We start from the raw sequence: 26098 nt of genomic DNA, 5'->3' as shown, positions 1-26098 counted from the left end.
TTCTCACAATATTGCTCGGGAACAGTAAACCACTGAAGTCTAAAACTTTCAGGACTGATAGTCAGTCATCAGTTAATTTGAATCGTGAGAAAATCTTGTATCGCTGTTACATCCGGTCGTGACAGGAAGTGATGCAAAAAATTGAATGGTTAATGGTTAGCGCGTTGGATTTTCACGCTGACGACCAGGGTTAAATCTCCATAGTGTCTGAATTTCTTTTATCACCTTTTAAGCTTGATTTAACGTTTTTATTTTCAAAATCGGAGGAAAGACCTCTCATTGCTCGCAATGAGTTTCTAGTTATTATTATTATTCTTTTTTCTTTTTTAGACGAAATTTTGTGCACGCGATTTCTCGAATACGATTCAATGAATTTCTTTGAAGTTTTCAGGGATAAAAGGTCTTAATATGAGTTTTATATAAAATTCCGTTTTTTGGTAAATTCGGTTCTAGTGCCAAGTTATGGACAATTTCCTGATTTTAAAATGAAATTTTGTCCATGAGTGATCTCAAGAATGACTAAAGATATTAATTGAAGACTTGTTAGAGTTGTTAGAACCTGATTTCTAGATTGGCGGAGGGACCTTTTCATGCGTCGTCGTTTCTTTCGGTCGCTACTGGAAGCGAATTGAAAAAGTCCAATTTTTCAACTTCTTTCTTTTTCAATATTTTTTATGATATTAGTAGGGTTAATAGAAACATTTTTCAAAATGATAAATATATAATTTGTTTTAAAATTGATAAATCCAAGCTCAAGAGAATTATTATTATTCTTTTATTTAGACAAAATGTTTTGCACGCGATTTCTCAAAAACTATTCAAAAAATTTCTTTGAAATTTTCAGGGATAAGAGGTCTTTATATGAATTCTATATAAAATTCCGTTTTTGGTAAACTCGGTTCCAGTGCCAAGTTATGGACAATTTTCTGATTTTAAAATGAAATTTTGTCTGTGAGTGTTCTCAAGAATGGTTAAAGATATTAACTGGAGACTTGTTAGAGTTGATAGAACATGATTTGTAGATTGGAAAAGGGACCTCTTCATGCGTCGTCGTTACTTCCGGTCGCTACCGGAAGCGAATTTAAAAAATCGAATTTTTCAACATCAATATTTTTCTGTAATATTTGTATGGTTAAGAGAACCTCTTTTGAAAATGCTATATATATATAATTTGTTTACAGATTGATAAATCCAAACTCTAGATATTCGTCATTTTCATTTTGAAGCGAGAGTCCAAATGGCGAAATGGTTAGCGCGTTGGATTTTCACGCTGACGACCTGGGTTTAATCTCCAGAGTGTCTAATTTTTTAAAATCACTTTTTCATCTTGAATTTACGTTTTTATTTTCAAAATCGGACGGAAGACCTCTCATTGCTCGCAATGAGTTTCTAGTTATTATTCTTTTTTTTCAGACAGAATTTTGTGCACGCGATTTCTCGAAAACTATTCAATGAATTTCTTTGAAATTTGTATGTATAATAGGTCTTTATATAATTTCATATAAAATTCCGTTTTTTTGTAAATTCGATTCCAGTGCCAAGTTATGGACAATTTTCTGATTTTTAAATGAAATTTTGTCCTCAAAGGATCTAAGGAACGGCTAAAGATACGAACTGCAGACTTGTTAGAGAAGACAGAAGATGACTTTTAGATGTTCGAAATTACTTTTTTTTCGTCATCAGTACTTCCGGTCGCTACCGGGAGCGAATTTGAAATGTCGAATTTTTCAATTTGTTTGTTTTTCAATATTTTTCTATTATATAAATAGGGTTAATAGAAACATTTTTCACAATGCTAAATTTACAATTTGTTTTAAAATTGTAAAATCTAATCTCTAGATATTCGTCATTTTTCATTTTGGAGGGGGGGGGGGGTGGGGAGGGGGGGGGGCAGAGGCATAATGGTGAGCGTGTTGGATTTTCACGCAGGCGACACAGGTTCATATATATTATATTTAATTAGTATTTCATTATGTAAAGTAAAATTACATAATTGGATCGGACATCAGGCATAGCCTATACAAGTCCTCTCCAAGGAGTAATGAGAAGTTAGAGGGATTGCAAAACGGTAATACATAATGTGTTATACTAGTAAGTAATAGCTTTTCAAGAAGCTTGCATGACTAAAGCAATAAATATTTATAGTAAGTATTACGTGGCAAATATTTCTTATGCACGCTGGGCTAATTTTCTATTCAAAAAATAGACAAGAGGCCCATGGGCCACAACGTTCACCTCAGTAAATTTGATCCTCCTGTGCTTCACCTGATTTCCTCCTTGTAATACCTATTGTGGCCCCGCCCTACCCCCCGGAGTCATGATATGAACAATTTAGAATCTACATTTCCCCAGGGTTCTTCCACATAAGTTTCAGCTTTTCTGGCCCAGTGATTCTTGAGAAGATGATTTTTCCTATATATTTCAATGTAAAACTTGGATTCCTTATTGTGGCCCCGCCCTACCCCCGGCGGTCAAGATTTGAACAATTTAGAATTTACACTACCCAAGGATGCTTCTACATAAGTTTCAGCTATTCTGGCCCAGTGGTTCTTGAGAAGATGATTTTTCCTATATATTTCAATGTAAAACTTGGATTCATGATTGTGACCCCACCCTACCCCCGGGGACCATGATTTAAAAAATTTAGAATCTACACTACCCCAGGATGCTTCCACATACGTTTTAGCTATCCTGGCCTAGTGGTTCTTGAGAAGATTATTCCTATATATTTCAATGTAAAACTTGGATTCCCTCTTGTGGCCCCGCCCTACCCCCGGGGGGTAATGATTTGAACAGTTTAGAATCTACACTACCCCAGGATGCTTCCTTATAAGTTTCAGCTTTTCTGGTCTAGTGGTTCTTGAGAAGAAGCTTTTTCTTATATATTTCAATGCAAAACTGATTCCCTATTGTTGCCCTGCCCTACCCCCGGGTGTCTTGATTTGAACAATTTAGAATTCACACTACCCAGGATGCTTCCACATAAGTTTTAGCTATTCTGGCCTAGTGGTTCTTGAGAAGATTATTCCTATATATTTCAATGTAAAACTTGGATTCCCTATTGTGGCTCCGCCCTACCCCCGGGTGTCATGATTTGAACAATTTAGAATTCACAATACCCCAGGATGCTTCCTTAAAAGTTTCAGCTTTTCTTGAGAAGAAGATTTTTTAATGACCCCACCCAATTTTTGTCTTTTAACAATTATCTCCCCTTTGAAGGGGGCTAGACCCTTCATTTTAACAATTTAAAATTCCCTGTACCTAAGGATGTTTTGTACCAAGATTGGTTAAAATTGGCCCATTGGTTCTTAAAAAGAAGTTGAAAATGTGAAAAGTTTACAGAGGGACGGACGGACGGATGACGGACAACGGGTGATCGGAAAAGCTCACTTAAGCTCTCAGCTCAGGTGAGCTAAAAACCAGAATAATAAGAATAAACGTTTTTTTTTCAAAGACTGTTTAATAAACATAAACGGTATCAGATTCCTTGACCCTTGAAGGGCGAGACATGTTTTGCTCCGAAACTTTCCAGTCTTTTCATGAATGTGTAATTTATCAGAATAGTCCCCTTTTGGGGTTAAAAGAAAAATAAAATATGAAGAAAAACTTAGCGAATTCACTGCTTCAGTGTTACTTAAACATATACATTATGTTATATGTGCGTTGTGATAAATACGAATTCTAAAGGTCAAAAATCAGGCTATAAGAAGATATTTTAAAAAAAATTTCATTGAAGCAATCACACCCATTCAATAGAACATACATTCCAAAGAAAAGGCGCGAAAATTTACTCATGAAGTTTGGCGCGAAATAATGTATAGTGCCCCGCCTCTATAGTAGACAAATAGACTGATGCAGTAGTATGGAAGTGCAGAAAAGGATTACATGGAGATTTCTATATTTGGAATTTCATAGAATAAAAAATTGAATGCATAAAGAATAAAGGAAGTAAACAAATCAATAGTTTTCATCAGTAACAGATAATTTCTTTTGCTAACAATTATTGTTAAAACTCAAGTAACAAATTCAAATGTAAATCTGCTTGCACAAAATTTGACTGGCTAGCTTTCATTCTATAATTCCGTACTTTTAAAAACAAATCAGCCTGCTTGACACTCTTTACGTCAGGGAATGAATGAAAAGTAAACGTCGTAGATGACTAGTACCTTGCACTGGTATAGTGGTTTCCATATTTACTTTTCACATAGGCGATTTCGGTTAATATCGACTATGGCCAACTTCCCCCCCCCCCTCATTTTTTAGCGTAAATTTACGTTTTCTTCTGTATAAATGATGTTTGACATTTTTATGCCCCTGTATTGAAGATTTGGGAGTATATAGTTTTTGCTCTGTCCGTCCGTCTGTCTGTCTGTTTGTCCTCAAAAACTTTAACATTAACCATAACCTTTGATTGGTATGAACTATAGATTTCATATTTCATATGTGAATTTCTTGTGACAAGACCTTTCTTTGGGTACCATCATATTTGACCTTGACCTTGGAGTTGGACCTACTTTTGCAAAATTTTACCGAAATTTAACCTTGGCCATAACTTTTGAACGGTTGGTGCTAGGGCTTTCATACTTCAAATATGTAATCCCTTTGACAAGACTTTCCTTTGGATATGAACACCTTTGACCTTGACCTTGGAGTTTGACTTACTTTGGAAAACTTTAAACTTGGGCATTACTTTTGAACGGTTGGTGCTAGGGCTTTCATACTTCACACATGTAATCCTTGTCACCAGTCCTTACTCTTAATTTCAACAACTTTGATCTTTGACCTTGACCTTGGAGTTTGTCCTATGTTGGAAAACTAACCTTGGCCATGACTTTTGAAAGGCTTGTCCGAGGGCTTTCATACTTCACATATGTAATCCTTGTGACAAGATCTTCCTTTGGATATCAACAATTGTAATCCGTTGACCTTGGAGTTTGACCTACTTTTGAAAATCTTTAACCTTGGCCATAACTTTTGATCGATTTAAGTTACCGCTTTCATACTTCACATGTGTATTTCTTGTGAGAAGGCCTTTCCTTGGGCACCATTAATTTTGACCACTTGACTTTGACCTTGATGTTTGACTTACTTTTGAAAAACTTTAACCTTTTCCATATCTTTTCAATCGTTGCTGATGGGGCATTCATATTTTACAGGTACATTTCTCGAGACCAGACCTTACTTTGGGTAGCAACATATTTGTTTTGCATTTGAGAAAGTTTAACTTTTGCTAGAAGTTGCCACACGGGGGCATTAGTGTTTCACAAACACATTTTCTTTCTGTGTGAATTCTCCGCTATTTCCATTTTTTATGAATAAAAATTCTTTAAAATCCTGATGATTTTTAAAGACCCACGTTATATTTTTTGGTGTCTTACCACGAGAACATATAAATGTAGTTTTACATGCAAAGAATATTACATAATATAAAGATTGTTATTCAGACGGAAGATCTCTCGTTACTCGCAACGAGTTTCTAGTTATTAAGGTCTTCCGTCATCACGGAAGGTCTTATAGTGATTCTTCTTTTTCTTATTATTAAGGTCTTTCGTCTTCACGGAAGACCTTATAGTGATTCCTTCTTTTTTTCGACTTTTTAATTTTGTGCACGCGATTTCTCGAACACTATTGAATGGATTTACATGAAATTTTCAGGAATTATGCGTTGTAACATGAATTTATAATTTCCGAGAGAAAATTAGAAAATTCACTTCCGATGCCATGTTACAGACCATTTTCTGATTTCAAAATGACATTTTGTTCGAGGATTATCTCAAGAACGACAAGAGATATCTAATATAAAACTTTCACTGATTATAGATCGTGATAGATACTAGCCTGGTCTCTACTTTTCGTTCGACGTCGGCACTTCCGGTCGCTCACGGAAGTGATTTATACAAGTCCATTTTTTAAACTTTTGTGTTTCTCAAAATTTTCTGAATGAAATTTACAGGAGTAACAAACATTCTTTTCAGCATGCTTAATATATAATTTGTCTGAAAATTGATAGATTCAAACTCGAGATATTCCTGTTTTCAACACTGGAATGAAATTATTTTTAGAAGTTGAATTTCAATCCAATGTTTTCGCAGACGTCCGCATCGCATAAATCGCGGACGTCTGAGAAAACAATAAATGAATTCAAATGATTTCTCAGACGTCTGCATGGAATTGATTGCGGACGTCTAGGAAAACATTATATTGAATCGAATATTTTCTCAGACGCACGCATTGAGCTATTGCGGAGGTTTGGGTAATAATTGAATTGAAATTCTTGTTTGCAGTTGAATTTCAATCCACCTTGGCTATTTTCTTAGGGAACGTGTTAAATTTTACAGTGTAATTTAAAATTAATACTAATACGACTTTTCTATCTGATTTCTAAAAAGAAATAAATGACTTTCATTCGTGAATTTCAATCAAACGCAACACAGTTAAGGCTGCAACAAGGAGGCAGGGCCTAATTTATACGGGAAATGCTTATTATGACCTCACACAAAAATATAAGTTCTTCAAATTACCACAAAATGAAATGATTTCCTATCTTAAACTGTTGAATAGCTTTGAACTACATCAAAACTGACTAGTGCATGCATTATTGTCGTTGATTAAACCCCCAACAGCAATATATAAACAATTCACTGATCGCAATGCACTTGTCAATGTGACGTCATATCGTAAAATTTGACTCAGTAAAAGGCGGATCAAGTTATATTTTTTTACCATGAAAATGTATTTTGTAATTAAATTAAATATTATTTGCAGATATATAAGAAGCCATTAACTTGGATGCGATGTCTATTTTATGATTTTATTCATATACTTCCCGTACATTCCCTACACAAGCGATACTGCCGTATATTTGTATGCAGATTCATTGAAGGGTAATAGAAGGGTCGTAATAAATCGATATATTGCAAGGGCATACCCTCAATGAATTATGACAAGCTTTTACAAATATACACTCAAGAAGTATGAAGGTATTTGAAAAGTGCTGCGAACCAGCTGTTGAAATCTTGCAAATGAATTAATTATATCTATATTTAATGTACTCGACCAGCAAAATATTCAACATGCGGTATAACAAATGTAATTTTAACAATTAGATAGTAGAAACTATATAGGTTCCCAGCACTTTTCACAAACTACAAAGGGTGTTGAAAATAATTACATATTAAACTTAGATTTTTAGCTTGGTTATGCCCTTGCAATATAAGAATTTATAGATGACCTCAATACTTCAGGTATATTTGCTAAAATCATCACGTGACTGTCACATCACGTGACAAGTCTAAATAAGAAATCTAATCGTCCTCAACATGTAGTTTTCAACCACATTGATTTGTCCGATAATAGTAAAGTCCTAAAAAGAATCACCAATCTTTGTAAAGAATGTATTTTCTATCTAAAAAAAATTCGTCGATATTTCCATTTGGCACCTTAATTGTACTAGGAAAGTTTTCGCAGACGTACGCATCGAATTAATCGCGGACGTTTTAGTAAACATTGGATTGAAATTCTTCTTTGCAGTTGAATTTCAATCCACCTTGGCTATTTTCTTAGGCAAAGTGTTAATGATTTATCAAAAGGATAAAAAAAATATTATTTAAATTTCAGTATAATATAAAATTGAAACAAATAAGACTTCTCTATCCAATTTCTAAAAAGAAATTAATGACTTTCATAGAGGTAATTTGACAATTAAGGACAGAGATGGTGTTCATGGAAATGAATAACCCGTTTACGAAAACATAAATACTCTGTCCTGCAAAGGCAATAAAATAAGTAATCTGACATTGAATTATGGATCTTTAGTCATCTGACCTGTGAGTACCTGTATGAAATTCCAACTCTTTGCTATCGAAGATGAAAAATCGAGTTTATGAATATCACTCCTTCTTGTTTTATTTAAACGATAAAATAAGTTCCTGGTCATCTAAGAAAAAAATGTTTTGCCTGCAATGGCATAAAATGAACTTTGAACAATAATTTTGATCCAATGTTTTCTCAAACGTCTGCGTTGAATTCTACCTACGTATTTCATTGTGATATTTACCTAAATAAGTATTTTTCTTAAAGTGCGCATTTCCTGTGTGTGTCACTATTACTAGCATATATAAATATGTTTAATTGCATACAATAATACAAGGATGGGGAATAGGACGAAAGACCTCTCGTTGCTTGCAACGAGTTTCTAGTTCTTTTTATTTTTTGACCTTCTAATTTTGTGCACGCGATTTCTCACAGACTATTGGGTTAATTGGAACGAAATTTGCAAGGAAAACGTGTCGTAGGCTGATTTTATTTTATCCGGGAGAAAATTCCGTAAATCACATTTGGTGCCAAGTTATTGACCATTTCCTGATTTTAAAATGAAATTTTGTCCTGGGATAATCTCAAGAACGGCTGAAGATTTCAATGTCAAACTTTCAGAGATTATAGATCGTTATAGATACTAGCCAGTACGTGACCTTTTGTTCGTCGTCGGCACTTCCGGTCGCTACCGGAAGCAATTTAATAAAGTCGAATTTTTCAACGTTTATGTTTCATAATATATTTTAATGAAATTTACAAGAATGACAGACTTTCTTTTCAGTATGTTTAATATATATATTTTTTGAAAATTGATAAATCCAAACTCGAAATATTTTTCTGTTTTCAACACTGGAATGAAATACTTTTTAGAAGTAGAATTTCAATCTAATGTTTTAACAGACGTCCGCATCGAATTAATTGCGGACGTCCGAGAAAACATTAATTGAAATCGTATGTTTTCTCAGACGTCTGCATGGAATTGATCGCGGACGTCTAGAAAAACATTATATTGAATCGAATGTTTTCTCAGATGTCAGCATTGAGTTTATTGCGAACGTTTGAGTAGACATTGGATTTAAATTCTTGTTTGCAGTTGAATTTCAATCCACTTTGGCTATTCTCTTAGGCAAAGTGTTAATGATTCATCAAAAGGCAAAAATGTTATATAGTTTCAGTGTAATTATAAATTTATACAAAAAAGACTTTTCTATCCAATTTCTAAAAAGAAATGAATGATTTTCATAGGGGTAATTTGATAATTAAGTACAGGGGAGCTGGCATTTTTGGAAATGAATAACCTGTATTTGAAAATAAAATTTCTCTGTCCTCCAAAAGCAATAAAATAAGTATGAGGAGTTCTTGGAACCGGAGCTTTTGGTATTAAAAAAGTCATTTTTCGACCCCCATTTGACACCCAGGGTTAGATGAAAATTCCAAAACCTTATTGCACATGTAAAGGACACCACCAATCATCTTTCAAAAGATCATTTGGCTACTGCGTAAAATGTAAGGGGATTTATCGGAACCAGGCTATAGTATAAAAACCCATCATTTTCGACTCCTATTTGCCCCCAGGGTGAAAACGAAGATTCTGAAATCCTTTTGCACATCTACTGGACACCATCAATCATATTCCAAAAGATGATTAGGCTACTGCGTAAAATGTAAGAGGAATTCTTCGAACGAAGTTTTTGTAGGGAAAAAAAGCGTCATTATTTTGTTACCGATTTGCCCCTGGGGTAATATTTGAAATTCAAAAACTTTATTGCACATCTACAGGTCACCATCAATCATATTCCAAAAGATGATTAGGCTACTCCGTAAAATGTAAGAGGAATTCTTCGACCGAAGTTCTTGTAGGAAAAAAAGCGTCATTATTTGGTTCCCGATTTGCCCCTGGGGTAATATTTGAAATTCGAAAACTTTATTGCACATCTACAGGACACCAACTATCATATTCCAAAAGATACAATATATCCGAACTTTCTTTAGAAAGTGCGGGTGCAATCAATATTGTAACACAAGGCAGAATTGATTGAATTGACTATATACTGTACATGTACATAATTTGGCGTATTCAAAATTTAGCGCAGTCTCTGTTTATGAAGTTGATGGCGTAATCATGAATTAGTGCTATATATATCCGTGCCTTATATGGTATTTATAAATGATTTCTTAACGGCATTCATGAATTAGCGCATTGTTGAAAGGCTCTAAAATATGAAGCCCGATTTTTAAGTACATATACAGTAATTTTCCTTGTCATTATCCCTTCGCAACGAAGTATTGCACTTTGTATGTGCGTGTTAGTTTGTGTGTGTTTAATGTTGTCCTTCTGCAAAACATGTGACGATACCAAACCCCCAGGGACTACCATCTGAACAAATTACAATCTACACTACTCATTTAGCTGTCACAGAAGTTTCAGCCTTTTAAAAAGTTTTCCAATATAATTTAATGTAAATCTTTATTCCTTATTGTGACTCCACCCAACCCATGGGGACCATGATCTGTGGCCCCATCCTTTCCATGGGGGTCATGATTTAAAAAATTTAGAATCTATGTTACCTAAGGAATCTTCTAAATGAGTTTCAGCTTTTCTGGCCCAACGGTTCTTGAGATTTAAAAAAAAATCCTATATATATTTCAATGTAAAACTTTTATCCATATTGTGACCCTAACCTACCGCCTGGGACCATGATTTGAACAATTAAAAATCTACTTTGCCTTAGAAAGCTTCCAGGTAAAGCTTTCAGTTTTTTTCTGGCAGGGTGGTTCTTGATAAGATTTTTTAATGAACCCACCTCATTTTTCCTTTTCTTGATATGGGACTTGGCCCTTCGTTTTAACTATTAGAATTCACTCTACCTAGGAATGCTTTGTACCTACATTGGTTAAATTTGGCCAAGTAGTTCTTGAGAAGAACTTGAAATGTGAAAGAATATATCCTCATCACTGCTAAAATCATGGCCACCATCGCATCCAAATGATATAAAAAGGATTTTGTTATTGGGATATGCGTTGAAGGGACTCTTTGCATTCGCGTCGGAGGTAAGCTGAGCTCGTTTTCTTATATTTATACCAAATTTTAAAAAAACGAAGAATGTGATTCGACCCCTTTTATTAAGTTATGGCCTAAACTGTGAACTGTTTGAACTCGGTATTGAAAAGACACTAGAACTGTTATTCTGCGAGTTTCATCACACAAAACTAATCGTGAAAGTATTATTTGACATAATCATAATTAAAAATTTGGAGCAAAACATAGAAGTATAATTTTTGGAGGCCTATCAGTAATCCACATTTCATCAACATTTCATCACAAAACTATGGGATATACATACAGAATTTCCCTGATAGTAAATGAGCTCTGCTAGATGCATCTGCAATGCAAGTTACGGGTCTGGCTTCAAGTTATAAATGAACTGATTTGTTGTTATATGAACTGTATATTTGATGCCAAAATAGATGGCACTTAAATATAAATTTTGTTTGTATTGAAATGTGAAACTCACTATTCATACACTTCCTGTTGTATGGATCAAACACTCCTTCAGAACATGTTTTCACATTTAGAGTTCTGTTGTCTTTACAAACAATGTAATTTTTCTCCCACAAGAACTCCATGATTGGATTCAAACCATTTGGAAGTCCAATGCAGCTGGGAAGTCTCTCTGTGCAGGGCTTGCAATTCTTCTCCTTTTCTGTACACAAATTCTGCAGGTATTCACCTATTTTTATAAACAGAATTACATGTAATAGCATTAATTAAGGAAGAGTAATGGGCCAATTTGCCCTATATTATATATATGTTATTCTATGATCTTTTCACACAGAGCCTGTTTGCCCGAAGTAACATTTAAGAAATAAGGTATCATTTTAAAAGTTTTATCGGGATTTAAATACGGGTTGGTCATGTGATCAAATCCCATAAAGCCCGAAGGGCTTTATGGTAGATTTGATCACATGCCAACCCGTATTTACATCCCGATAAAACTTTTAAAATGATACCTTATTACTTATATTTATATTTGTGACAGATTTATTATAAATAGTAAGGTTATAAAGTTTTAAACCCATAAATGATTTAGTTTTTTAAAACTCAATCATAGCAACAGATTTTGCATGGTAACACTGTGTTACCATGGCAACCATGAAAGTTATTTTTAGAATAATTTTGCCAATACCTGATTACTTAAGGTCAAATATTTTTTACTGTTCTTTTTAGTTGTTGATTGAGTTTGATCATGTAACACCTACCATTTGTGAATACTGAGCGTTTTCAGCATCTAAAATGTATTCCAAATGTACCCATGGTTATCACTTACTTAGAGATAAATTCTAAATAGTTTCTTTAAAGCATAAGTGGCAACAAGGTGTCATATTTTTGGGAGAATGGTTTGTTTGTTTTTCTTAGTCTTTATTAAGGCTTAATAAAGATTCAAAGTAGCTGAAAATCTCAATTTTTTTTAACTTTTCTGGCTGTTACCATGGCAACCAAGATACATAGCAACGAAATTTATATGATATTTGTTTCTGGTGTCAAGTTGTAATAATGGGCAAAGTTTCATCAAAATCGTTGACCATGTGTGGCAAAGAAGTTTAAGTGGTTACAGAGAATCGCTATTAAAATGGTTCCACAGTATGCCCAATTGGCCCATATTCTTTTATTATTACAAATTAAACTAAGTCAAAACTTGATGATTTGAGTGTAAAATGGCCTTTTTAGAAAGTGTGCATAATATAACATTTCTCTCTCACAAAAAATTGTTTATATTGCATCAGTACATGAACTTTTTAAAATACCTCATATTTTACCAAATATTTATATGCATTTCAATTTGGTCATTGTGAATTAAGAAACTCACATGGTGCTCTAGGTTCTTTTCTGCTACTACATATGACTTTGTAGTACTCCTGGCATTCAAGCGTGTCAGTGGAGAAAAGATGTGGGTAGGGACATTCCTTGATGTACTCTCCAATCACATGACCAGGACGTGATTTGCTACAGTCAATGAACTGGGCACAGTCATATGGATTTGGGCGTACGATGTTTGGATAAGCTTCACATATTTCAAACAGAATATCTGAATAATGAACAATATAATTAAATCTCTTTACAACTTATGCAGGTAGACTAACACACTAATAAGATGTCCAAAGACCTTGACAGTATCATGGGTTTTAATTTTAAGGTAGCAAAACTACGACTGAAAATTGGGATTCATTTGATAAATAGTACTTTTTTGGTAGAGAACTTCTTGCGTTATTGTACATAATTAAATAATATTTTTGGCATCTTTGGTACAATGCTTACATATTATTGCACGAATATCCTTTTATAATTTTATTTTACATGTAGATATAAATAAAACATAAAGAAATTAATATTCAGTAGCTTGCTAACTGATGACCTAGCCTAACACAATGAGAGATATAATAGACATAAACAATTGTTTAATTTGGAAATTTAAAAACTTAGTTTGGTCCGATGTGGAAAAAAAAAGTCAGATACGCATATAAGATCATTTATATAAGTGTGAGTGTAGGCGGGAAGGTGCTAGTCAACGATTTACTCAGTTTAAACTGTAATGTACATGACGCAACCTACCCCAGGGGCAATAATTTGAACAATTTCAAATTTTCACTACATTAGAAATCTTTTACATGTTTTCCTTCTCTTCTTGCCCGATGGTCCTTGAGAAGAAAAATTTTTATGACCACTCCCTATTTTTGCCTCTTCTTGATTATCTCCCCTTGGAAAATGACTTGGCCCTTTACTTAAAAAAGATCAAAATAGAATCCTCTTTACTCAAGGATGCTTTGTGTCAAATTTGGTAAAAAATGACCAGGTAATTCTTGAGAACTAAATAAAGTGCAACGCCACAGCGCATTATACGCTCAAATACATGCATTGTTCATTTATCATAAACAGTTTAGAGTGCAAGGAAGAAAATCATGTCAACCTTGATTTCAATGATTTTTCAATTCCTTTGATGTTTGATGTACATCTCTTATGTTATAGGTATTTAATATAAAAAAGATGCCCATGTGCCACATGGCTTACCAGAGCACTGTGGCTAGCAAAAAGCCGAAATCAGTTCAGTATTAAAAGTTTCAAGACGTATAAAAGTTGGGGGGGGGGAGATAATTTGAACAAACCTGAAGGTACACTACCTGAGGATGCTTCTGAATTAATATCATTAAACATGCCTATATTGTTCTTAAAAGATTTCTTTTCTACAAGTTCAAAAGTAAAACTTTGATCCCTTTGAAAGAGCTAGGTTAACTATCTATTAAATGGCCCTGTCCATGTACTAAGTCCCAATGTCCAATTTTAAACATCAATATAAAATAGAGACTTAGTGCTTTCATTTCCTATAAAAAAGTTTCCTATGAGAGTCAAGGTATTGAAAAACAGGCTTTGTGAAATTGCAATGTTCTTGAATTTTGAAGAAAAATGGTGTATTTGAGTATCTTCTGTAAAGAATTAATATTAAAATATGTCCCCATCCCTCGATCCAAAAAAAAAAGAGTTGATTATAATCTCCTGAAACAGTTCTTTCATTATATAATTGAACATTTTGGATCAGAGGTTGGGGTCTATGCAAAACAGCTTAAATTTTCAGCCATTTTGAAGAAATTTTCAGGATTTGAGGATAATGATGCAATTCATGACGTCATAATACATGGACTAGCGAGAAAATTACGTCATTTTTAATAGATATGCAGTCACCAAGGGTCCAAGTGAAATTTAATGTATTTTCACCTAAAATTGAACAGTTCTGATTTTTCTGAAATTCACAGGGCCAAAAGACGCCCTTAGTGAACCTTTTTCTTTGAAAACTCAAAACACGTGTCAAGTACACGCACACACAAACACTCTGATCTCAACTCATTTTAATTAAGGATTCTTGCAGTTAAAATAACTCTGTTAATCTCAATCTGTAATCTTTAAAATATGGAAATAAATATTACACACGATATATGTAGATATCTACTGCACAGGCATGGATAGAGGTGATATTCTATTAAAATATCACATATATGTTGTATATAAAAATTGCCCGCCAAATTTTTGGCAACTGAAATGTGCTTTCCATTGTCTTATTTTGAGATTTATCTAATGAAAGATCTAGGTTTATTGTAAAATAAAGCAGTGGTAATCTAACAAGTACATGATAATATGTGTCTGAAAAAGAATAATTTCCAACGCATGTTTGTAATTAAAGTACACGTATAGTGGTGAAACCCAGTAGTTCAATTTGGCTGGAAGTCGGTTGAGTGTGTTATACACGATGTACATGTGGGCAGAAGGAAAGAATTTGAAAGGTGTGATAAACACACAGCGCCCCGGCCCCCCAGCTGTGTCCCAATCTATTTTTTAAGAAAGGTGTGGACTCAGAATTAACCTTAAGAAAGTATCAAATCACAACAGAAATACTTTCCGCGTAAACCACAGGCACTTGCAATTGACTGCTTCCGATTCAATAAATCTTAGAAAAGGGAGGCCGGAAGTTGATGCTTTCATGTAAATGCGAATTCCCTTCAGTTGTACGTATTTGATTGGTTAAAAGAAAAAGTAAAATTTCAATTCAAGTAATAATTTTAAAAAGGTAAACAAAGAACCTTGCGAAATATAAACTTCTTGATGGACACAAGTAAATTCAAAACCATTTCAAATTTGTTGTTATCGATATATAATTTAATTTTGTTTGTATTCTAGCCTCTGATTGGTTAATATCCAAAAAGGAACACAAATTATTTCTGTATAACCTGGTTTGGTATGGGGACACACCCCCCTGACAACCAGCTGAATCGTCTGTATCCATGCAATCCTCTCAATTCCAGTCCTCGGGATTCATGGAAAATTCCAGATTTAATAAATGTACCTTTAACTTCAAACAGTAACTCGGATCTTACCACATGTAAACAAAAAACATGGCTGCTAGGACTATGTATCAGTTTTTACCTCCCCTCGCTTCCCATCACTTCCGTTACTAGGGTTGTATTATTGAGCGGCAAATTTGAACTAATAAAAAGCAACGAAATTTTACACCCAGAGTTGTTTAATAATTTTAGAATTAAATTATAAGGAATGACTCTAATTCTTGGCCAAATTATTCGAGGATAACCTGGTTTGGGTCAGTTTACGCTATTTTATAATCATCTTCGCGGATTATAAAGCGTAAACTGACCCAAACCAGGTTATCCTCGAATAATTTGGCCAAGAATTAGAGTCATTCCTAATTTAATCTATCATCTGTACGATTCAGAGCACAGTTTCTTATAGATTCGAAAATGGTAATTAAACATATATCCAACTTTTTTCCCGTGATTACGTCATAATTGCTGAGCGAAGCCAATGCCCGTCCATTGACGCATCCACCATTAAAAACCATGAAAACGGTGAACATCTTTGTACTACACGATGATTAAGATTGGACTGAAAACCGCCGATATTACTTTTTAAAAATAAACATATACCTAGTATGTAGAAATACAGTTTGTTTTTAAATTGCCAATCACTTAGAGCGATATTTTTTGGTTCATTTATTTATGATTTATTCTATTTATAAAAAAAAAATGCCTCTGTTCACGTACGGTGCTGCACCCGCTTCTGCTTACCGAACTTTACGGCTATATACGGATTCCTCGCAGTTTTTCCAACCTAAGAAACTTGGCTTCTATGTAGAAACTGCATGGTTTGTGTTCGACAATTCACTTCATGAATTAAACAAAAATAAAAAAAAAAATACTTTAAATGTTAAATAATCTTCAGATAAAAATAATAACTTAAGAAGAATAAAAATATTCTTGTATATTGGTTTATTTGATTTTAAAGAGTATTATAGTTGCAATTTCCTTCAAGATTCAAAACATCAATATTATATATATATATATATATATATATATATATATATATATATATATATATATATATATATATATATATATAGTTTTACATACGAACTTCTTTGCATTGAAAACTGTTTGTATCGGCGGTTATAAAGGCTGGACGCATAAAATACAATTTATCATTAGGGGCAACCAGCATCAAATGAAAATTTACTATAGCAGATACCCCCCCCCCCCCCCCCCCCCGTGTTCTACGGGCCTGCAAATGATTTTCTCGTTTTCTTAAAACACAAACAATTTCATATTAATATAATCACAAACAAAAACAACCACGTAGCAAGAATGTAAAAGAACAAGAGGCCCGTTCTTCTGAGAAATTGTACTACATATCTCCTTACTTTCATATAAGGATAAAGCCTTGAAACTCCAAAAGTAGGATAGCATGACCTAAATTTTGGTTAACACACTCTAAAAACGCAAAATGCATCAACTGAAAAAAAATTGATGATTCTAAGTCCCTTATTTTCTTAAATATTCAGATATAACCATAAAATGCCAAAAGAAAGTCACAATGACCTACTTTTTGGTTAATATACTCTGAGATGTATCAATTGACAAAGCTTGATGATATCAAAATAGAAATTTCGAAAAAATCCCAATTTACTTGTATACTAAAGATCTAGTGATATATTTTTTTTTTTATATTTTTTTCTTCTGTAGTCATTTAAAGTCTCTTGGGCGTCATTACTACATCTAAATCAAACTGGACCGCTCTCCGGTGCGCCATAACGTCGTCAAACGTCGCCATTTTTCGTGTAACCGCTTTACTATTTCAAATGCTCGGGAAATTCCCAAAATTTATGTAATTGCCTTAATATTTATAAAATGAAGACATAATAAATAGTCGTTTAAAAATATGATAGTTTTTAACCCAACCATATCTATGTAATACTTTTATTTCGAAATAATACTCGCGTATTCTCAAATGAAACCTGCATTTTTGATCGTACGTCGTAGGACCGTACCTTGTGAACGTTCAAGTATAATGAAATTTTTATTTTTTGTCTACATTTTATAAAAAAAAATTAAGATGTATTTAAATATGATAAATAAACATTTGCTGAAAATTTCAGCTTAGTTCGCCCATTATTTTTCGATAAAAAGCTTTGTCCACTATTTTACCGGACAACCCGCGTACAAGGATTTCTTGATTTAACACAATTTAGCAAAGGGGAGTAACTCTTATTTGCTTCACCTATTACAATTTTGTACTCTGTTTGCCTCTTACATACACAGGAGAAGAGAAAAGGCACATTTACGTACATTTATATTTCAAAATTAACATTTTATGTTTTTGCATTTAGTATGTTTGCTTAGTACTTAGGGGCAGAGGAGAAGATTTTCAAAGTATTAATGCATTTTTGCTATATTCTCAATAGAGCCCCACCCAAATACCGGAACACCTAACCCACGGGCCATGAAATTCACAATTTTGGGAGAAGCACCCTTCCTCATCATAACTATGCATTTAGTTTTCTTGCTTAATACCAAGGAGCAGAGGAGATTTTCAAAGCATTAATTTATTTTCAGTATGTTAAACATACATATAACTACCCCCCCCCCCCCCCCCCGGACCCCTGACCCTGGGACCACATCTTTCACAATTTTGGAAGAAACACCCTTCCTCATCATAACTATGTACTTAATTCATCAGATTAATACACAGAAGTCGATAAGATTTTTCAAAGCTTTGACGAATTTGCCCTATATAATCATTAGAGCCCCGCCAGACGCAGGGGGCCATGAAATTCACAATTTTGGAAGAGGCGCCCTTCCTCATCAAAACTGTGCATTTAGGTTGTATGCATTCAGTTTGTTTCCTTTACACCCAGTAGCATAGGAGAAGATTTTCAAAGAATTAATGCATTTTCACTATACAATCATTAGAGCACCACCCTAACACCACAACCCCTGACCCAGGGGCCATGGAATTCACAATTTTGGAAAAGACATCCTTGCTTATCGTAACTATGCATTTAGTTTGTTTGCTGATACCTAAGAGCAGAGAAAATTTCTAAAGAAATGCATTTTCACTATATATTTGTAAGAATCCAAAGTCCGATGGTGACGCCAAAGTCCGATGGTCTCGCCAAATCCCGATGGTCTGTGCCAAACCCCGATGGTTTGTTGTCGGTACGGACGCCAAAATCCAATGGTCACGCCAAAGTCCGATGGCTCGTTTCCTATGAGACGCACTGCGCTAAAGTGCGATGGTCTGACACGCCAACGTCCGATGGTGCGGAGAAACAATTAACGTTTATGACGTCACAATATTCCGATGTCAATCCTTGACGCCGTTGTACCGCATTCAAAAGCCATTATTTCTGAATTCGTCCTCGCATACAATAATTGATTTTGCTTATTGAATATTGGTCTTCGATAAATTATAGAGTTTTATTATCTCAAGATACAGTATCAGAACATGTACGTGCTTTAGTTTAATTATTTTTCATTTAATATTTCAATTTACATGCACATTTTAATTTATCCAGATAAACAAATTATCGAAATTATCGATCTTAATAATTGATCATTAAAAAAAAAATAAAATGTACATTGTATCGTACAAATGTGCATTATATCAATACGTAAATTGGAGAAAAACAATCTCTTTTTTAACAACTATATATATTTTTTTTATTATTCTTTTACCAAAATTTAATAAATAGCTTGATTTCAATCATGTATATAGGGAAATATTATTTTGTCAATTCTAATTATCCTACATGTAGACCCTACATTGTATGTTTTTGAATTTTTGTTACTACTTGCAAGTCAGTAAAAAAAATGCTTATCACTTTCCTTCGCGTCGATATACATGTATATAAACAGGTTTACATGTTCACGAACCTCCTACATGTACTACATGTAATTTTCGAAATACTTTATATGGATATAAAAAAATACTATACGGATACGTTTTGTACTTGTGCATGAAAAGTACACGTAATTCCAACATTAGTAAATTGAACTTGCAAAGATACCTTAATACGAAAACGTACATATATTTTTTCATTACATAGGTACCTGTATTTGATTGATTGATTGATTGTATATTGTTTTACGTCCCATTCGAGAATTTTCACTCATATAGAGACGTCACCATATACCGGTGAAGGGCTTCAAATTTTGACCTTTACTCGGCACTCAGGGCCATTGAGCAGTGAGGGATCTTTATCGTGCCAACGCCTGCCGTGACACGGGGCCTCGGTTTTAAGGTCTCATCCGAAAGACCCGCAACTTTCACTCCAAAGTGCCGAGCGCATGGCGAAGGAACAGTTGCTACCTATTTTTTATCGACTTAGGTCTGTCGCGGCCGAGATTCGAACTCACGACCTCCCGATCACGGAGCGAGCGCTCTACCGACTGAGCTACCGTGAACGGTACCTGTATTTGAACTTTGTAATTGTCATAATTATTTAATTTTAACTCTAATAATTATAGTTTCAAAGTGAAGCCAAGATCATCACGTTTCGGTAATCATCTACCTGTTTCGAAGATATTGCGGGTGCTAAGAGCAATTGCGGTGGGTTTTCTTAATTGACACTTGCTAGCTGGATGTATACCGTCTCCATGGTCACGGTATACCTGAGTATATACTCCCCCTACATTCGATGCGATAAGTCCTTTAAGTTACATGTACCTCGTCTGGGCACGTTATCAATGAGAAATTCAATTATTATTCTTTTTTTTTTTTGAATTTGGAGTTCTTTGGTACGTTGCATGAAGAGTATGTTCATGTAATTTGCTGCCACCCGAATGCTGAAAATCATAAAATAGCTTTACGAGAGAGAGAGAGAGAGAGAGAGAGAGAGAGAGAGAGAGAACACTGTATATTATTTGAAATTAAAATCGCTACAACGGGTCCATAGAAAACAATTCCAGTACGGAGAGGGGTGGGGGCTCATCGAAATAAAACAATTAAAAAAAAACATCGGGCGTTATTATCTTAATTTCATCTTCTTAATCATGCAAGTTTACAGTTATTGAATTCTTGTTTTGTTTGTTTTCTTTCTTGTTTTAATTTATTTTTAAACATTTAGAATTTTGTTTGTTAACATGCCGCTCCAGTATGTACATGTATGTAGTGGGGAAGGGGGGGGGGGGATCATGAACCAATAAGGAATACAGACTATTAAAATGATCATTTACTTGAAAATAACTTACAAAAATATAATATATTCTTATCAGTGAACCAGTTATTAGTTTTTGTTTGTTTCTTTGTTTTGGTTTTTTGATGGTTGTTGTTTTTTTGTTTTTTTTTTGTAAGTCTTCCGTTAAACTCGCCTTATAAAACAATGATTTATAGCATGGAAGTAAATTATAAATGATCTGTAAAACGAAACTCAAGTTACACTGTATGAGAATTTTTAGTGATTATCACGACCTACATGTACATATACATGTAATGGACGACAACCTAGTTTAAATGTAAACTGCTAAATTTGAAAACTTAGCATTTTACGTGTACAGTATGTCTCAGCTATTTCATAGATAAGGTCATAATTCAGTTGTTTGTCTTTCAAACATTTAAATTACGATTTAGCAATTGCAATTACCTTTGGAAGTTCCAACTTATTTTAAAACGCATGAATAATGTAAACAAATGAATTTGAAAGCTTTTTTTTTATTAAGATACTCTTATCAATTTCACTCTATCCGATACATCGAAAATAAATTTAACACCTTTTTTTCTTTTACTTTCGAGATATACTTAGCTTGTAAGTTAAGAAAAATAAAAGTGATAATTCTACGTCGAATGTACGGTGAAATTCTTGAAAATTTATCAACGTTCTCCATATTGTCACTTACATGTACATGTTTCGATCACCATAAAAACAGTAATGATCGATTTCACTGCATTTGGAATATACAAGGGGCGGGGCCTACTGGCGACAAGATTAAAGCGGGGTCCGCTTCAAGCATGAGTGCGTAAAGCGAACCCAGAAAGAGAACGACGGGTTCGCTCTAGCGGACCCAGAGCTGACCCCGAGCGAACGCAGAGCGAACCCAAAGCTCACCCAGAGCGGTCCCAAATTTTCTGAAAGCGGACCCCGAGCGAACCCAGGTAGCGAACCCGGGGTGCGCTTTGGGTTCGCTCTGGTGTTAGGTTGTGTCCGGTCGGTACTGTAGATGTTGTTATGTTTCAATTTAATTTTCACTTCTCACCAGATAATCATTACTTTATGATTTTATGAAAAAGGGTTTATAATAGGTACTCCCCAACATGGGAGTGTGTAAGATATGATAAGAAAACGATTAGTTAGCATTATTATACCTCTACTGATTTTTACCCTATTTAACATTAGATCGTTAGATGTGACTAATTCCCTAGAAATCGTTATGCATGGAGTAATCCCCGTGCGTTAGTCAAGTGAGCTAATCCCTGCTTCGAAAGCTAATTCCCGGTTATCCGTGATCCTCTACATTTTACTTTTACATTGGTATGATACGTGATTGGACTAATCCCCATGTGTAAGATCAATGAGCTAATCTATGTTTTGAAATCACGCTACCTGAATCCTCTATATTTTAAGTTTGTATCGGTATAATAAAACAGTTAAAAGTATATCATTGAGGGAGTTAGCAAGATTCCAGTTCCCCTCGACCAGGGAAATAGTCCTGGCCTTGGGGGACTGGAATGTTGCTAACTCCCTCAATGATATACTTTAACTGTATAATAATTAATTCGATTGTTTTTGTCATCCGAAATCTCTTTTCATATCTATTGTGGGTATATAAAAACGTTTCTCTTTCATGATATAACATATTTATCATAATTAGTGTACTTTATTTCGATTAAGTAATTTACATTGAATAAAGTGGTATACGTGCCATTTCCGTTTATCTTCTTTTTTTTTTAAACTTCAGGTTCTGTTTTGAAATTCAAATACTTTGGAAATCTTGTGTTTTCGTTGCATCACTTTTGTTTAAAAGTCTGCAGTGCCTTCTTTCCTGACAATCTGTGGTGCGCAGGATTGCCGTCAAACGTCACTATTTTACGCGTATTACATGTATGAACTACAATTTCATTTCAAATCAGGCCCGTAGGAAGCAATTTCAGTATTTGGGGGGGGGGGGTACAGCCATACATTTTTCAGTTGACAGTTGAGGGGGCACTACCAAAAAAAAAAAACAAAAACAAAAACCTCATCAACTACCAAAATTCCTTAACAAGCAAAAAAAAATTTACTGAGGGGGCACAAGCACATATTATCTATGTTTTCTATAGTAATCTATATATCGGCAAAATTATTGGGGGGGGGGGCGGGCCCCCCTGGTGCCCCCTCGGTTCCTACGGCCATGCAAATGTCCGGGAAATGCCATAAATTTCGGAAGTGCAACGAAATTTTCAGAATGACAATAAAATAGATGGTAACTTCAAACGTATTCATTTTTAATGTAACTTTTCATTTTAATTTTATGTTTTCGTTATTAAAGAGTACTTGTGTAATTTCTGAAAAAAAACGTCTATTTTTTGTTTGTACGCCGTATGACCATACAATAACACATTTAAGAATGATAAAATCCTTATCTTTGGCTCATATAGTATATATTTTATTACATTAATTCAGTTTTACTCAAACATGATTGATTAACACTTTGTGTTTGTTTTCAGCTTAACAACCGTTGTATATAACAAATATTTGGCATTTCTTTAGAGTACAAATAGCTTTAATTAAAAATTAAACCAAAAGTTTTCAGAACTTCTTGAAAAATTCATAGTAAAATTTTCCCAAAATTTTAAAGGAGAGCCTACATTGGTTATTTTTATTCCATTAAGTACATATGTTACTTTCTTATACAAAATGTCAACATCACGACGTTAAAGTATGTAACGTCAACGTAATGACGTGATAGTATTAATAAGGAAAATAATACCAAATTTAAACGAATGTAAAAAGAAAACCAGAAAAGATATTGTTAAAAAATAAATTGTTTTACAACATACAAATCTTAGAGTTTTATTTGAGAAAGTTTCATTTATTTTGATGACTGGGCCGATTTAGCAACACCTTTGTAAACTGCCGTATACATAAATAAAATAAAAGATAAATGTAATAAAACACCAATAAGAAGAACAAAAAACAAAACAAAACAAAAAACAAAACAAACAAACAAAAACAACACCAACAATAACAACAACAACAACAAAAAAAAATACAAAAAAAAAAACAAAACAACAACAACAAAACAACAAAAAACAAAAATTAAAAACGGAATTTTCTCTGTCACACACTTAAGATAAAATAACAGAACCGGACACTGCCCTGCTTGGGACCTCGGTGGTATGCAGACCCCTTGCCATGTTATACCCCTACCCCTTTTCTAACGCAAAATCCTGGATCCAAACCTATTATGACCACTGTCATGGGTTGTCGTCCTTTAATGACGAAATCATTCGATCTGTATCAGGTGTACATCGATTTTTGATTCAAATTCTATGAAAAATGAAAGATCTACAAGAATTTCATAAATGCATATTACGCTTTGCTAGTCCGCTGATATATTACAGTTTTCACGTATAACTGAAATTGTTGCTTCAGAGTTTGCTGATCCAATGGTAGCTGCTTCGCAGCTCTGTTAATGCTCCATGAAGGGGGCGGGGTGTAATTTATACGGGAAATGTCTACTATGACATCACACAAATATAGCAGTTACTCATAATGACAGAAAATGAAATATTTTGCGGTTTTTAACTGCATAAGAGTGATGAACTACATCAAACCTTACCACTGCATTCATTTTTGTGGCTAGTTAAATCCCACACAGCAAGATGTAAACAACATTGATCGCAAGGCACTTGTCGACATGACGTCATCATGGTAAAATTTGACGCATTTTATGTGCAGTGAGAGGTGGATCAAGTAATTTTTCCACAGTGATAAACGCATTTTGTTATTGAACAGAACATTATTTGCAAATCTTAGGTAGACCATTAATACAAATCTGAAACCTTTGTTTAGTGCCATTATTTAAAAACTATCGAGAGAATGTACTGAATTAATTCTATAGTGTTTTAGTGTACAAGGTGTGCATGTTTCACGCCAAGGTGCATCATTATATCGCCTTTTCGCAAGGGCATACACTTAATAGATCTTGACCATTTTTTAAATATGCATAAAGGAAACATTCCTTAACTTGAAATGTGCTGCTGCTTTCCTGAAATCGTGAGCAGTACTTAAAAAATAAATAAAATACATGGTAAAGGTCACACATATTTCGACTAGAGCCAAATAACTTGAAATTTAAACTAATAAAATGCATATTCTATTTAAAGCAGCAGCACTTTTCATAAACTACAAGTTATATCGTGCCGTCATATGTTTCCGATAGTCATATGTTTCCGATAGTCTATTTTCGTCGCGTGAGTTTTCCCTTAAATGACGTCATATTTGTAATTACTAAGGACACCTGACGTAGGGAATCTCGCAACATCAATATATGCAAAAGATCGATAATATGCTGCGTGCAAAGGTAAATATCATAAAAATAATGCAATCAGTGGTAAAAATACTCATTTTTCTTATTACCAAAAATTGTGGTCATCAAAATAGTCTGAAAACCCTTTTAATTCGCACTGTATCTAAAGACGCTCATCATCTGATAAAATACACTTCCGGTGAGGTATTTTGGTATTGAAATTAATCATGTGACTCTATTAGTTTTTCTATGTATGGAAGCCTAAAACCGTCATAAAATTAGATGATTTGCGTAAATAACGTCACTTTTTTGTAATATTTTAGGCTGTATCAAATAAAAGAAAACGTTGTTATTCCCCATCTGCACTTGTCAGGGCATATCAGTCAGTGAAACAAGATGGAGTCCCTGTATATAGGGCAGCTAAGGAACATGCTGTTCCCTTAACTACTCTTAGAGACCGTGTTGACAATAGGGTTAACATTGATTGTACAAAAACTGGTCCAGAGCCACTTCTGTCTCAGTTTGAGGAGGCCAAACTTGTAAACCATTTGAAAGAATTAGCTTCTGTTGGATATGGTTATACAAGGACAGAAGTACTCACCATGGCAACAGATTATGCCATTCATCTTGGAAAGAAACGGATGGAAGAAAAATGCTTAAGCATGCAATGGTTCTACAGTTTTATGGGCAGATGGCCAGAATTAAGAGTTGTTAAACCATCAAGTTTGTCGGAATTAAGGGCCAGATGTGCATCAGAAACTTCAATAGGATCATACTTCAGTGAACTTGAATCAATTCTTGATAAGTATAACTTAAAGGATAAGCCCCATTTGATATATAACATCGATGAAAAGGGAATGAATACCGAGTTTAAGCCCCGTAATATAGTTGCAGGAAAAGGATACCATCCTCAAACTGTTATGTCAGAAAAAAGTAAAAC

The 26098-nt window shown here is 34.1% G+C and overlaps 1 protein-coding gene across 1 annotated transcript in view; it reads right to left on the bottom strand.

Moving 5' to 3' along the window:
* Positions 1–26098, bottom strand: part of LOC133192915 (uncharacterized) — an 804603-nt gene that overhangs the window by 177453 nt on the left and 601052 nt on the right. Inside the window, 2 exon segments of the mRNA XM_061328921.1 lie at positions 11331–11546; positions 12684–12902. Coding sequence (XP_061184905.1) covers positions 11331–11546; positions 12684–12902 — 435 coding nt within the window.

This window comes from Saccostrea echinata, unplaced genomic scaffold (genome assembly GCF_033153115.1).
Source record: "Saccostrea echinata isolate AGI-Se365-2 ecotype Australia unplaced genomic scaffold, CSIRO_AGI_Sech_v1 ptg000025l, whole genome shotgun sequence".
Lineage (NCBI taxonomy): Eukaryota > Metazoa > Mollusca > Bivalvia > Ostreida > Ostreidae > Saccostrea > Saccostrea echinata.
This window is presented reverse-complemented; position numbering and strand designations above follow the sequence as displayed.